This window comes from Salvelinus sp. IW2-2015, linkage group LG23 (genome assembly GCF_002910315.2).
Source record: "Salvelinus sp. IW2-2015 linkage group LG23, ASM291031v2, whole genome shotgun sequence".
In the NCBI taxonomy this organism is placed as follows: Eukaryota; Metazoa; Chordata; class Actinopteri; order Salmoniformes; family Salmonidae; genus Salvelinus; species Salvelinus sp. IW2-2015.
In genome coordinates, this window is record NC_036863.1 from 33149364 (window position 1) to 33164227 (window position 14864).

A 14864-nucleotide genomic window follows, 5' to 3' on the forward strand; every position below is an offset into this window, starting at 1 on the left:
AAAAAGATTGCGATTTGACCAGGTTCTTTATGACCCAAACATTTGACAACTAACATTTTTTGGACCGCCCTGGGCCTCTTCGTCTAACGAGCCCACAAGGGATAGCTACAAACTAAAACTAAATGAAAAAGTAATTTGAATAAAACATACTACACTAGTCTCTAGATATGTTAATTCATTTAGATATTTGGTTTTATGGCCTTACTCCCCATCATATCTTTTGAACATGTGGCAGTAACTAAATACAACTGACTGTAAAAGCCCATAACATAACTGAAATACTTTATTAAATTCAGCTCAAACAAATGACATAACAAGCTTCATTTTATTCTTTCAAGGATGAAAACAGAAACTGTGTTCACAGAATGGTAGCCACATGCAATACAAAAATATGAATTTTTACATGACATAAAAAACATGAATTGACCCATTCAAAAAGAAATGTACAGTATTTTTACAGTATTTTGTACATGAAAAAATATAAAGATATATACATCTGTAATAGGGGAGCAGTACCTATTTCAAAATGCGATGTATTGTACATATAAAATGTTTGTACAAATATTAAAAGAGTTAATTACCTGTACATTAAATAATGTATCTACATGTATATCTTACATACCATTGATATCATCAATACATTTACTGCAGTCTTTCACTAAATCAAGCCTATATATTACAATACAATACACTCACTTACACTCACAAACACACACAAATACAAGCACACCAACTGAAGCTGGCCACCACTAACGGAATACACACAAGCGCACACAAGTGGTCATGTTTAAGGAGTAAATTATAGGACACTTTTGTGCCAGGTTCCTGTTCTATTTTTTGGGCGCTGTAAATTAATCTACTATACTACTTGATCTACCTCTCTACAGCGCTCCCAGGCAGAGAGAAGGCATCCTTGCTTCTCCGTGGCTCCCTCTTATGCATTTTAATAATCAGGGCACTCGCTTCATTATCAAATACCTTCAGTCCTAAATAACCAACATGAATCCATTCCCAGTGTGTAGTGAGATGAGAGGAAGATCACATTGCATGCTGACACCTCTTAGCTGTGGTTTCAACATATTCATTCTTCATTTATGCAATGAGCTGTTTTCAAATGTACAGTTTCATCAGATTCTACTCAGACAAGCAACACAGAGACATGAGTCAATTCAATCATGCTCTCGCAACTCCTGAGACATTTGTCCTTTCAAACTTCATGGAACAAAAAAATAAACACTGAAATTGATTACTCAAAATAGGAACCAACAACTAAAGGTAAAAGTTTGTATCTTATAATTTTTTCTCCTGTTGAAATAATGTGTACAGGTCGTATGCAGGAGGCAGACAGAGGGCAGCACGGTGACAGGGTCGCAGCGCATGCCATTGAAAAACTGCAGAGAGCTGAAGGGTAAGAGTCAAGAGGCAGTTGGATTACATCACTCAAGCAGCCCGAAGCTTCAAGACCACAATGAGAAAAGAGGAAGGAGTGAATGCAGTGGTCCATTTAGGATAGGAGTTACAACCATTGTTTTGGTCCAGCAAGTGTCTGGGTCGCATCGTCTGGGAGCCCCCAGTAGGAAGAACCACATCACAGCAGCACAGAGAGGAGGGAGAGCAGGGCAAGCTGCAGACGGAGCAGAGCACAGCAGAGCAGCCGTCAGCTACCGGGCTCATACCAGAGCACACCGGTCAGTCTCAGAACAGACACCACAAGCCAGTTATTCACAAGCCTCAGATAGTCCAAAAAGCAACAGTAGAAAAAAATGAAGGCAATATGTTTTGAGACGAAGGAAGGAAAGTTGAGGGGAGGTAGCGAAGCACTACCCGCGGCCTCCTCAGTCCAGGACCCTTCTCTCCCACACAACCAGACACTACAGTTTAATAGACATGGAAGATCAGGCTGTGGGTTAGTGGAAGCAGTGTCTGTATCAGGCAGAGTCAATGCTTTGATCAATCCTAAAAGTTAAGGATTTCAGGAGCATGCAAGGCAGACCCAGGCTTTGTTTGTTTTGCATTGCTTATATTTCATAGTGACGGCTACAACCTATATTAGGAAGAGAGAAAACAGAAAGAGAGAGAACAAATGAAACATGGAGGTTAGAGACTGTTAGTGAAAATATAATAACAGGTTAAAATTAAGAGAATGATTTGAGAAGAAGACCGGTACAGTAGAAGAGACAGGTAAATACTTCAACATGAAACAAGGGCCCAGATTTCTGCACCACAGGAATCTCAAATGAGCCTTCTCATCACAAAAACCTCTTTCAGGATTTACAAGCCCATGCAGTGTCCCAACAGACCATTGCAAACACCATGCAAGCTGGTAAGCGCTTCTCTTCCCATTCAAGCTCTGGCATGCTATGCAGGCACAATTTGTTGGGGCATCAGTGGCATCATTACTGATAGTGTTGGCAAAGGACAGCTTGTTTGAAAACAAACATAAGACCAGTAGCTAGCTCCACTAGCAGAGAATTGTTGAACTGGTAGGGGCTGTTACTGGACAAGTAGTTAATGTGTAGAGAAGACTCCACCCATGAGCCTTTGAGTGACAGACGTGCAGTATGTAGTGAATGAGGAAGTTACAGAGTGCGAGCAGGAGAGAGATGGCAGGAGATGAGTGAAGGTGGAGAGACAAATCTGGACCAGGTACTGTACACCTAACATATGAGAAGAAAGGGGTGGGGAGGTGTATGGGTACAGAGCAGGGCGGGAAAAAGTCCAGGAAAGGGAGGGACAAAACAATGCTTTTAAACAGAAAAGTGCACTCACAGTCACATCCTGGAGGAGAAAGTTTGGGAAACAGAAGATAAAACAGAAAATTCCCTTAGCGTCACATATAATGGTTCATTTCTAAATACTTCACCATTAGAAACCACAGTCACTCATATTACAGTGGTCAACGTATCTGTAATGGACCGTCAAGAGGGTATGTGGCTCATGACTATAAACTACTACCAAGAGTCAACTCAGTCATCCCCTGCCTAGTCCCCATCAGTTTGACATCAGTGGCCCTAATACCGCACAGCAATCTGGGAGTCATGCCTTCAGCTGAACCCCTTTGTTTCATACACAAGTCCATTCCAGATGAGTCAGAACCCAGTCAGGGGTCAGAGTGCATGGCAGGGCGGGCAGGCATGTCCTACTCCCATACCTCCACCTCTAGGATACGTACTCTGCAGACTTCCAGAAGTGTCCAGGGTGGGACAGTCTCCGGTTGAGTTTGGGCAGCTTCTCCAGCATGTCTGCCAGTTGGGTGAAGGTGGGCCGCTCCCTCAGGTCGTAGGCCCAGCAGGCAGACAGGATTTCCTGCACAGACAGGAAGGATTAATGTCATCACTTCATGCCAACACAATGCAGAGATGTATCCTGTAGTCAGCTTTAATTTCTTCTCTACTCTATCAAGGTCATCCCTTAAAAACATAGCATTAGCATGAGCAAATACCCTCACTTACCCTGCTAGGATTAAGAAAGATGCAATTCCCCCCCAAAAAGTATGAGCATAGATTTCTGCATGATTCCAGCACAATGTGATCTGGCACCAGAGCATGTGAGGGGAGATGAGCAGTTGGAAATCCCGCTCATGCTTTCGGGATACGTATCTTTTCAGATTCCACAATGATTCTTTAGTTGTGGACACTACATCACCACACTCCCTCTCTTGCTCTTGGTCCTAATCTTTGTAAGTCACCTTGATTTAGCACATGTGTGTTTTATCACTTTCTTTATGAAAATATTTAGTGAACTCCATGACAGTAGCTAAAGCAAGTAGACTACAAATGCATGCTGGGGTGGGCATGCCCTGAGCTCGTGAAGTGAGCGCTACTGGAGCAAAATTGGGGCGGGCGAGAAGGCCTACGCTCCAGCCTTTGGGAATCTCACACCGGGCTCCAGTCAAATTGGGCACGCTCCAATCCAGCTCCGCTCACATAAGTGCTTCCCCCCTCCACTCACCGTGACCTCCTTGCCCAGGTTGATCTCTGCCAGGACCTTCTTGATGCCCTCACCGCTCCCCACCTGCCAGATGGTAGCCTCCACAGGCTGGTTGGTGATAGGCCAGTCCCTGGCTTGGAGCTCGTACCAAATGGTGCTACAAGGGGGCAACCAGCAATATGGTCATTCCCCAGAGCCAGTTAACTGTAAAGTGAAGCAGTCTCAAGGAGAAACTATTCTGCTATTAATGATAAAGAAAAGGTACTTCAGAATCTGCTTAGAGAGCGTACCCAAAGGCGTAGACGTCTGCAGCATTGGAGAAGGGCAGGCGGTCCTCATTGTTTCCAGGGCTCATCCTGCGTACGATCTCTGGCGCCAGGTAACAGATCCAGCCATGTGGAAGCTTCAGCTCGTTGTCTCGCCTGTGAGCGAAAACACACACACGCACAATAAGAAACCACTGTTAGGAGAACACAGACCCACCGAGTATCCACCAGCTGAGATGATAGCTGTAGGAACCAATATGCCGAGTCCATACCTCCCCTCCTGAACCACTCCAGAGATCCCAAACAGGCCGAAGTCTGTAATAATCACTTTATTGGTGTCATGAAAGACGTTCTTTGACTTCAAGTCCTTGTGGACAATGCCTTTGGCATGCAGGTAGCCCATTCCCTGTGTGGATTAAAGTAAGGAAATACAGTAAATATATATTACATATACTGTATATGTCAACATTACCCATCTACCTGTAGAAATCTGAAAGGACCGAACAAGAATAGAAGTTCACCTTTACAATTTCTTGAGCGATTTGCCTCGTCTTGTTTATATCCAGTGTGTTTTTGGTGTCCCGAACAACAGAATATAGTGTCCTCCCTTTACAGAAACTGGAGAGAAACATTTGAATGAACAAATGGAACTAAACAAGTAAACAACAGCTATGGTGGACTGAATATACCAAAGAGATATTCATTTGGGATGTAAGTTAGCCCCTCCCCCTACCTAGTGATGATGGCGAGGTGGGGCGGGGCCATGCAGGCCCCCATGAAGAGGACCACGTTCTCATGACGGGTCTGTCTGTAGTTCATCACCTCTTTCTTAAACAGCTTCAGGTGGTCCTGGTTGTTCCCATCTATCTCCAGCAGCCGGATGGCCACCTCGCCATGCCAACGCCCCTTATGCACCTTGCCCCAACGGCCCTGGAGTGAAGGAGGGAGTGATTTTAATGACACTTTCAGAAACACACATTCAATGGGTTTGAATAAAAAACACTGATAGTTTCATGCATATGTAGCTCAATCATTGAAAAGGTTATCTCCAGTGAAAACAGTGTGTTCTATTGGCCTCTCACCTTCCCAATGAGCTCTCCCAGGTCCAGCTGTTCGAAGGGAATGTCCCACTCCTGCAGGTAGACGCTGGTCTGGCTGGCCTTACGGGAGATGGGGCCTTTCCAGCGACCACCCCGTGAGCTGGGCAGGTCATCCAACTCATCACCATCACACTCACCGTCCGAACCCCCATTCATCTCACTCCCATCGTCATCTTCCTCATCATCCTCCTCCTCCTCCTCCTCCTCTACTGGGTCTGGGTCTATCTCAGGTTCAACCTCCTCCTCCTCCTCTTCCTCCTGTAGGACATTCATGCATGGCCAATGTTTTTGGTTTTGGGCATGTGTCTGCGCATATGTTACAGTTACTTTACACACACACAGTTTCTACCTCTCCGTCCTCATCCTCAGCCAGTTCAGCGTGCATGTCATCTGCTGGTTCAGTCTCACTGTTGGTATGGGTCAAACCACAGTCACAATGTCAGAGTGTTCTGAGTGTTGCACCATTAAAACACTATTGATAAATGAAATAGACAGGCGAGCCTTACACTGTGTCTTGGAGGGCTTCAGAGTGCAAAGTAGTGGAACTGGACACATCTGGGAGAAAATAATACAAATATTCAGTATGCAATAAAACTATTTTTGCTCTTAAAGCCAAACTTGCATCCCTCATGTAGTTTCTTTGCCCACTTATATTGGCCCCTTGCCATAGCAATGTGTTGACAACCACCACCACCACAATATGATAAGACATGCAATTCTGAAACTCCCCAGCAGGTGGCACAGAGACCCATCTCCACATGAGATAATGCAGTCTAAATATCACACAGCACAACACATTGTTCCAAGGCATTCACAAATGCACAACTTGCTCATTTAATCCACTAAAGCCGTGAGTACATGCAGGAGATAGACAGAGCTGACAGGGTTGGTTGTGGCTGAGGATGTGGGCAGGAGTGAGCGCCGCCCAACAGTGTCTGGGACTGTACCGTAAACTCACCAGGGAAGATAAACTGCTGTCTATGCTGAAAGTAGCAGGCAGCTTAGGGGAAAGAGAGGGAAGAACCAACAAGCATGGAGAGGAGAGAAGGACTCTGGGTTAGAGTAGCCATTAAAACAACCCTAGTCACACCCACCCTCCCAGCCACAGGAGTTCTTCTGTGTTAGTGGTATTAATGAAGAGGGAGAGAGAGGGAGGTCGACCACTGCTGCCCGGCCATTCCAAGTCTAGCATTCACTAAACAGAAAATGTGACTCAGGGAGACATTCTGTGTAATGAAGAACACAATGCAAGCATGCACCTTGATAGTGGGAGAATGCTGGCTTAACTGTGTGCAGTGGACATGCTTGTGTGGTTGTTTATATATCCGTGTGTGTGTATATTCATGTGTGTGTTTGTGTGTGAGAGCGGTGATTGTGTGTATTTGTATACGTGTGTGAGTGATGGTCAGGGACCTACCTGGGAAGTGGAAGCGGTTTTCCCGGTGGCCCTTGGGCGAGGGGTTGGGGGGCGGGGTGGCACTGGGAGGGTTCTGGAAGGGGGCAGGGGAGGAGGGTGTGGAGGAGGTGGTGGAGGACGGGTTACTGCTGGAGTCCAACTGGTTCAGCACAGGAGGGTGATCCTGAGAGGAGAACAAATACACACTGATCAGAGTCAATAACACACTTGTCTGTCCTAACAGCATCATGCACATGATTATCATCAAAGCTGTGATGTAATATCTAAGCAGGTGTGATTGGTTGTACCTTTTTGGTGATGGCTTTTGGTAGTGTGCCAAATTGTGGTGCTTCTAATGGCCGGTCCACAGGGTTGTTGATGTCAGACGGCACAGACTCAGTCCTCCGGATTTTGGTGACTGGAAAGAAGAGATTGGGATCATAACCCTCATACTTGTTGAATCTATGTAGGCCCTTTAATAAACTACGGATTAACATTTAGCAGGTTGACGTTTATTGGGATGAGTCTTGTCCTGGAGGTAGAACTGAGCGATTTTCTGTTAGATGTGCCAGCTGCAAAGTCAAAATTGTCTATATTGTAAAGATTTATGAAAACAATATTGCAGTTAAGGTTAGGTTTAAAATCAGATTTTATGACTTTGTGCCAGTTAGTGACCCCTCTGCAGAGCTGCCTCCAGTACATGAGTCATCCCAATAAATACTAACCTGCGAAAGTGTGTGGTGTGGAAGGCTTACTTGGCAGAAAGGAGATTCTGCAGGAGGGAGATTCTTTAGTACACTTATTATGGCACTTTAACCTGCAGTCAGGAAACAACCAATCAGAGAACAGCACAGAAAAACAAACCACCAAAACAGGATGAAGTTGTATTTTACTGCATTGTACAGACACTCAACCTAACTCCAGAACATCTCAGAGAGCCTCCACCTCCCCATCCTCCTCACTTCACTCACCTGCAGTGTTTACACTTCACCCCAAACATCATGRTCTTCTGACACACCTGACACGTCTGGGACAGCCACGACTTGGTGGAAAACCTGCACACAGAATCATCAATTGCTTAAACCATCAATAGTGTTTTGCTATATCTACTGCAGATTGAAAGTATATTTCATATTTTCATCATGGCAGTCTGAGGCTTAAAGGTGTAGTCAGCAACCTGTGGGTGACGGCCAGGCCTATGTCTCTCCTCACTGCCTGTGGGGAGCCGCGACGCAACCCCKTGTTATCTGGAGAGAGACAGAGATGTCAAACACTAGGAATCAAACGTAAACCTGACAGAGGAGGATGTGTCTAAACATTGAGTATTAGCGCAAAAACTGCAAATGTTCTATGAAGTTTAGAGGCTAGTATCAAAATGAAATGAGTGGTGCTCAGGGAAATGCTCAATTCTGGTTCTTTTCCCAAACTTCCCAACATTTCCAGAAATCCTGGTTGGAAGACTCGTGGAAGTTCCCAGAATTTTTCAACCCTACCACTTGCTATAGTATGTGCCAAAACCAATGAAAAACATTTACTGACACAAAAGCACACACACATACTCACTCACCACACACACTCACTCGGTCAACAGACACACTCACACGCTCAACACACAACACACTCATACACTCACTCGCTCAACACACACACACACACACTCACTCGCTCAACACACACACACACACACACACACACACACACACACACACACACACACACACACACACACACCACAACCACACACTCACTCGCTCAACAACACACACTCACTCACTCACTCACTCACTCACTCACTCACTCACTCACTCACTCACTCACTCACTCACTCACTCACTCACTCACCACTCAACACACAATCACTCACTCAGTCAGTCACTCTCAAAGATACAAATTTGTGGGAGTATAAGATTTATCTCTAAGCTGTCAAATGAAGTGGAGGAGTAATGTAATCTATACAAGCAATGGGGTCAGCGAACGCTCCTCCACATCACAGCCCTCAGATGGAAAAACCCCAGCAATCTACCGACTGAACACACACACTGCCTCTGAGCCAAACTGGGACGGCTACTGTGGCCCTACAGCCAGTTACTGGAAAATAAATCTATTTCTTTACAAAGAGCACACACAGACAAAGGGTCCATTCTATCAGAGTAGTTCACCATGCACTTACCAATCTACTCAAAGGAAGATTCCTTACATATAGCCTAAGTGGGGAAAGTAGACATGTGTGTGAACTCACTCTTGAGGTGGGATGAATGCTCCTCCATCAGGGTAGGGGTGCCAGGTAGGGTGTAGGGGCAGTGGGCGGGGGCAGGGGTGGAAGCCCCGGGGGTGCGGGCAGACAGGTGGGGGGAACGGGAGGGTGAGTCCTCACAGCCATTCCCATTGATCTGAACGTTGAGGAACAACTTATTCTGCTTTGTACACCTGAGGGGAAAAAAGAACACACTGGGACGTCAGTACAGTGGCACGCTGCTGCTCCCACACCCTCATCTCAACACAGTCAACACTGGATTACTCAATGACAATCCCAAATGGGCCACCATACAGATCACCAAAGACAATAATTGAATGGCTATCCTGTACCAACCATGTTATGCAAGTGGCAGAGAGGAGAGGAGCGAGGCAGATAGGGAAGGAGGGAGACATTAGCAGCAGGTCTTGGCACATGGCAGACTCAGCCACAACCTCCACCACAGCAGAGCACAGGCCAAAGGGCTGAGCGTCCTCTGCCTGGCACTGGGTCAGGAATGCAGAGTGCTGATCCAGCAGCAGGCAGCCCCACTGCTTCCTGCCTGCTCTCTCTGAGCTCTATACACAGTGGAAAAGGCCTGTGCCTCCCTATGCCCCCGGTCACACGCATCAGTGTCCTCACATGATAGGTCTGTGGTCATACTTCTATATAAAGTATATAGTCTATGTATTAAGCTATATTATCAGTCCTGTTTAAATACTTCCATCTAGTCAGGTTCCATTCATTACGGCTGAGCTTTTCATCACTAATGCTACAGTGCCTTGCAAAAATATTCACCTCCCGTGGCATTTTTCCTATTTTGTTGCATTACAACCTGTAATTTAAATAGATTTTTATTTGGATTTCATGTAACAGACATACACAAAATAGTCCAAATTGGTGAAGTGAAATGTAAAAAATAAACTTGTTAAAAAGAATTATAACGGAAAGGTGGTGCGTGCATATGTAGTGGCCAGAAAAAAGCCATTGCTTAAAGAAAAAAAGAAGCAAACACGTTTGGTGTTCGCCAAAAGGCATGTGGGAGACTCTCCAAACATATGGAAGGAGGTATTCTGGTTAGATGAGACTAAAATTGAGCTTTTTGGCCATCAAGGAAAACACTATGTCTGGCGCAAATCCAACACCTCTAAACACCCTGAGAACACCATCCCCACAGTGAAGCATGGTGGTGGCAGCATCATGTGTGGGGATGTTTTTCATCGGCAGGGACTGTGAAACTGGTCAGAATTGAAGAAATGACAGATGGCGCTAAATACAGAGAAAGTCTTGAGGGAAACCCGTTTCAGTCTTCCAGAGATTTGAGACTGGGACAGAGGCTCACCTTCCAGCAGGACAATGTCCCTAAGCATACTGCTAAAGCAACACTCAAGTGGTTTAAGGGGAAACATTTAAATGTCTTGGAATGGCCTAGTCAAAGCCCAGACCTCAATCCAATTGAGAATCTGTGGTATGACTTAAAGATTGCTGTACACCAGCGGAACCCATCCAGTTTGAAGGACCTGGAGCAGTTTTGCCTTGAAGAATGGGCAAAAATCCCAGTGGCTAGATGTGCCAAACTTATAGAGACAGAGACTTGCAGCTGTAATTGCTGCAAAAGGTGGCTCTACAAAGTATTTACTTTTTTTTTGAGGGGGGGGGGTGAATAGTTATGCACGCTCAAGTTTTCTGTTTTCTTTTGTCTTATTTGTTGTTTGTTTCACAATAAAACATATTTTTCATCTTCAAAGTGGTAGGCATGTTGTGTATATCAAATGATACAAACCCCCAAAAAATCTATTTTAATTCCAGGTTGTAGGGCAACAAAATAGGAAAAATGCCAAGTGGGGGTGAATACTTTCGCAAGCCACTGTACATTTACAAATGAACAGGATATTATGGATATGTGTTAGTACTGTATGTGTATGTATTTCTGTGTGGGAAAAGTGTGTGTGTGTGTGTGTGTTTCTGTGTCTTGCCCTCTGAGAATCATGCCTTAGAAATGACTCAATCTCAGGGAATCTGTGGGGGATTAGCTCTGGCCTTATACTGAACACATTAAGGCAGCAATGGGCAGGATGTGGTGTGTGTGTGTGTGTGTGTGTGAAAAGCCCTGTGCTTCAGTTGTAACATCATAATAAGGAAGGACAGAAGTGTGTCCCATATACAAACTGGTTCCAAGATTTTGAGCATTGTGGAAAACTGCCCAGACACTGGTCATGATGACCTCACATGCGTTGCCAAGCAAAATAATCTTTCAGAAATCTCTTGTCGAGTGGGCCACTATGATTACTGTCAAATGGACTGGATCAGTTGAAATTCTGTGCCTCCAACAACACTGTCAGACAGCATAACCCTTTAATCTAGGTCATAATGGACTGGAACTCTCACAAAGCATGGGGGGCAGGAAGTGACCTACTTGTTGGTGGGCGGCTCCTCGATGCGGTTCCCCAGCTGGCTCTCGTGACTCTTGCTGCGGGTCAGGGTGATGTTGGGCAGGAGGTGCAGCACCTTGCGGGAGGGCGGTGGCGGGGTGCATGGGGGCTTCAGCCTGTGGCGCCTCTTGGAGGGCGGGGTGATGGGCGGTGTGGAGGTGTGGCCATAGAGTCGCCCCTGATGGGTGGCGGAGAGGGGGAAGGGGTCTGTGAAGGGGCTGTCAGCGTAAATGTACGCCCCATGTGCCTCGGGACCGGGCATTGCAGACACGGAGCCGAACCGGGGTTGGGCACAGGCGGTGCAGGGGGTGGAGGGAGTGGATGGGGTGGTGGGGGGCCGAGCTAGGGGAGAGGGGCTGTGGGGGCGCATCGGACCCCCCATCCCCCCCATCAGCTGGTCGGCAGGCAGCAGCAGAGAGCCACTGTCTCGCCGGGTGGGCTCAGAGAACCAGAGTCCAACATCCTCTCTCAGCTCCCCATCTGTAGGGGAGGCACAGAACAGGGTTACAGACCACTACCACACTCCAATCAGTCTTCCACCCCTCAACCCTGTGTCTTCTGTCCTACAACATAACCTTACCCTGGGTGGCACCCTGTTGCTGCTGTCGGGGCTAATAGAGCAGAAACAGCCGTGTCCTACAGTCAGTAAAACCCAGATCAGGCAGACTCTCCAGGGTACAGACAGACAGACACCCACCTGATTCAGTGGAACTCTTCAGGCAGGAGAGGGCAGCGGTGAGCCTGGCACACTCCTCTGAAGTGGAGCCCAGTCTCCTCACGGTCTCCTGCACCTGAGAACCTGGCATCTGCAGCAAGGCATCCAGGGACAGTTTCACGGGCACTGCCTGGAGAGAGGAGAAAGAGACAAGGTCGGGGGAAGTTATTAGTACGTCCACACAATATCCAGTCACACCTGTCGTGTCTTTGGCATCATTAAATGAAGACTTTTAGTTTTTATCAAAGATTCTCTGTAATTAGTATTACGCGATTAAACTGATTAATAATGTAACTGTAATTAACTAGGAAGTCGGGGCACCAAGGAAAATATTCAGATTACAAAGTTATAATTTCCTAATATAACCTTTCAGATATTTTCATATCTGATCAATAGTCTTCTGATTAATGAATTATTTAATTTACCTCACGTTAGTCTCATTCCAAACGTCGTAAATTGTTGGTTATCTGCACGAACCCAGTCTTCCCTATGAGTCATCCATACATCAATTGTCTTAAATCATTTATTTATTACTAACTAAGTAATTCACAGAAATGCATAAACAAAACAAACAAAGTAAATATGGTTACAAGAAATGATAGGAGAATGTGCCCTAGTGGGCTAAACCGGTATGGACAAAAGGGGAAGTGGGGGTCAACTGAGATGAGACACTACAAAGTTGATAATTATAACAATTTAAATGCTAATCCTTTGCACATGAACGCTCACTCATTCGGGAACAATTGCAATCAATATATATATTTACGCTCAGTGTGTCGTCTTGATCGCTGTTGAAAAGTTAGTTTCTGTTGGAGAGTTTCCGTCCTCTCTCTCTCTGTCGTGGTTAGAGTGGATAGTTCAGAGTGACATTCATTRGTGTTGTTGTAAAATGGATGTTTCGGCGGTTGTCAATCTTCGCGTTCAATGATACCGAATTCCTAGCTGCAGACTCGTAATTAATATCAAAGACTAGTTCTTATTCCGTCGGTATCGATAGTCTAAGAGTTTAACCACGTGGTATGGTTAAAAGATTCAGCAATGGTCTACAACCTTTGTCCTCCCGTGATTGAGAGAAACATGGTCTACTGAGAATTTCTCAAAGTTGGGTTTTATTCGGAATTGCAGAAAAGGGGCTGTCCCAGGATGCCTGASCCTAACTGGGCTCATGGGCAGTCCTCTGATTTAGTTCAACTCAAAAGGGAATTGGAGTTTCCTTCATTAAACAGTCCAAAATCACATTACACAATTTTACAAACAGTATCATACTCACTCATTCATCTTATACAACAATTAGATGTAAACCTCATATCTGAGTCTATTATATAAACAGCGTTATGGTAATGTGGCCGCACTGTCTCCCATGAGCTTCCCCAAGTTGTAACAAACGGACCAGTTCGTAGCTGGATTCTTCACCGATCTTTTATACCTTCTCCGGAACGTAAACGTTGTTCGGACCTCAAGTTCTGTGAGGTGGAAGAAATTCCTTTGTTCTCTATGAAACTTAGAGTGAAATAGAGTGAATAGAGTGAAACACTCTATCTCTATACTGTGTGGCCATAAGGCAGGGTCTTCCCTAGGAATTTACGACCTCACTGATCACAGCAGCCTAGTTGTAGGGGGCAGGGAGAGGGGGATGGGGCTTGCTGTACCCAAACAGGGCAACGTCATGACACACCCCTACATACAGTACAACATGTGACAGAGAAACATACAAACTGTATACATCTTACACGAACGAGTATGCTAGAGTCCAACTCGCCTATGCTAGACACAAAGGTTATCATTGTTCATTCTCATAAACCAAAGCCAGCCAGCCCATATGTCTAACTCCAGTTATGTCCACAGAGCAGTACAGGCCAGGCCAGAACAAGCCAGGCCAGGCAAGGAGCAGAGACCAGTAAGTACTGACTGACTGACTGGCCAAATCCCCCTGGAGCCTCTCACCCAGAGAAGAGGCCAGACAACAAGCTGCACGAGGAGGACACAAACTCAATTGTGCTATTTTGTCATTTGTTTGCGTATTGTGTAACTTATTATTTTTTTAACTTATTGTGTACATTATGTTCCTGCTACCGTCTCTTATGAGCAAAAATAACTTCTGGACATCAGAAAAGCGATTACTCACCGCGGACCGGAATACATTTTTTCCTTTAACGAGTCCGGCGTGTCCGACGAAAAGGATATCCTGCTTTCACTGGAACAGGCCCAGATCCACGCCTTTCGCGTTAAGAAAAGACGGTGGAAAACGGGCTGCAGATCAGGCATCCTTCTGAAAATCCGGAGGCGAGCGAGTAAACTCCCACTGCCTTCCATTCTACTCGCTAATGTGCAATCATTGGACAATAAAATGGATGACCTACGATTAAGATTATCCTACCAACGGGACATTAAAAACTGTAACATCTTATGTTTCACCGAGACGTGGCTGAAGGAAGATACGGACAACATAGAGCTAGCGGGATTTTCCATGCACCGGCAGAACAGATACGCTACCTATGGTAAGACGAGGGGTGGGGGTGTTAGTCTTTTTGTCAATAACAGCTGGTGCGCGATATCTAATATTAAAGAAGTCTCGAGGTATTGCTCGCCTGAGGTAGAGTACCTTATTTTTATTTATTTTTAACCTTTARTTAACTAGGCAAGTCAGTCAAGAACAAATTCTTATTTTCAATGATGGCCTAGGGGCAGGGGCAGAACGACAGATTTGTACCTTGCCAGCTCAGGGATTAGATCTTGCAACCTTTCGGTTACTAGTCTAACGCTCTAACCACTAATCTACCTGCCGCCCCGGA

At 45.6% G+C, this 14864-nt stretch overlaps 1 protein-coding gene across 5 annotated transcripts in view; it reads right to left on the minus strand.

Annotated features, from left to right (window-relative positions):
- Positions 1 to 306: 306 nt before the first annotated feature.
- Positions 307 to 14864, minus strand: part of LOC111950722 (kinase suppressor of Ras 1) — a 47617-nt gene continuing 33059 nt past the window's right edge. The window contains exons 3-21 of one of the 5 annotated variants that reach the window (XM_070434563.1): positions 12055 to 12202; positions 11342 to 11837; positions 8932 to 9119; positions 7870 to 7939; positions 7664 to 7747; positions 7448 to 7509; positions 7001 to 7110; positions 6714 to 6876; positions 6255 to 6296; positions 5803 to 5851; positions 5637 to 5703; positions 5279 to 5551; positions 4930 to 5126; positions 4718 to 4814; positions 4469 to 4602; positions 4221 to 4352; positions 3952 to 4087; positions 3173 to 3306; positions 307 to 2044 (exon numbers count right to left, since the gene is read on the minus strand). In XM_070434563.1, coding sequence (XP_070290664.1) covers positions 2038 to 2044; positions 3173 to 3306; positions 3952 to 4087; positions 4221 to 4352; positions 4469 to 4602; positions 4718 to 4814; positions 4930 to 5126; positions 5279 to 5551; positions 5637 to 5703; positions 5803 to 5851; positions 6255 to 6296; positions 6714 to 6876; positions 7001 to 7110; positions 7448 to 7509; positions 7664 to 7747; positions 7870 to 7939; positions 8932 to 9119; positions 11342 to 11837; positions 12055 to 12202 — 2589 coding nt within the window. In that variant the 3' untranslated portion in view covers positions 307 to 2037. Of the gene's footprint in view, positions 3307 to 3951; positions 4088 to 4220; positions 4353 to 4468; positions 4603 to 4717; positions 4815 to 4929; positions 5127 to 5278; positions 5555 to 5636; positions 5704 to 5802; positions 5852 to 6254; positions 6297 to 6713; positions 6877 to 7000; positions 7111 to 7447; positions 7510 to 7663; positions 7748 to 7869; positions 7940 to 8931; positions 9120 to 11341; positions 11838 to 12054; positions 12203 to 14864 lie in introns of all 5 variants that reach the window. The other 4 variants (XM_070434562.1, XM_023968551.2, XM_070434561.1 and 1 more) reach the window with 4 other exon arrangements.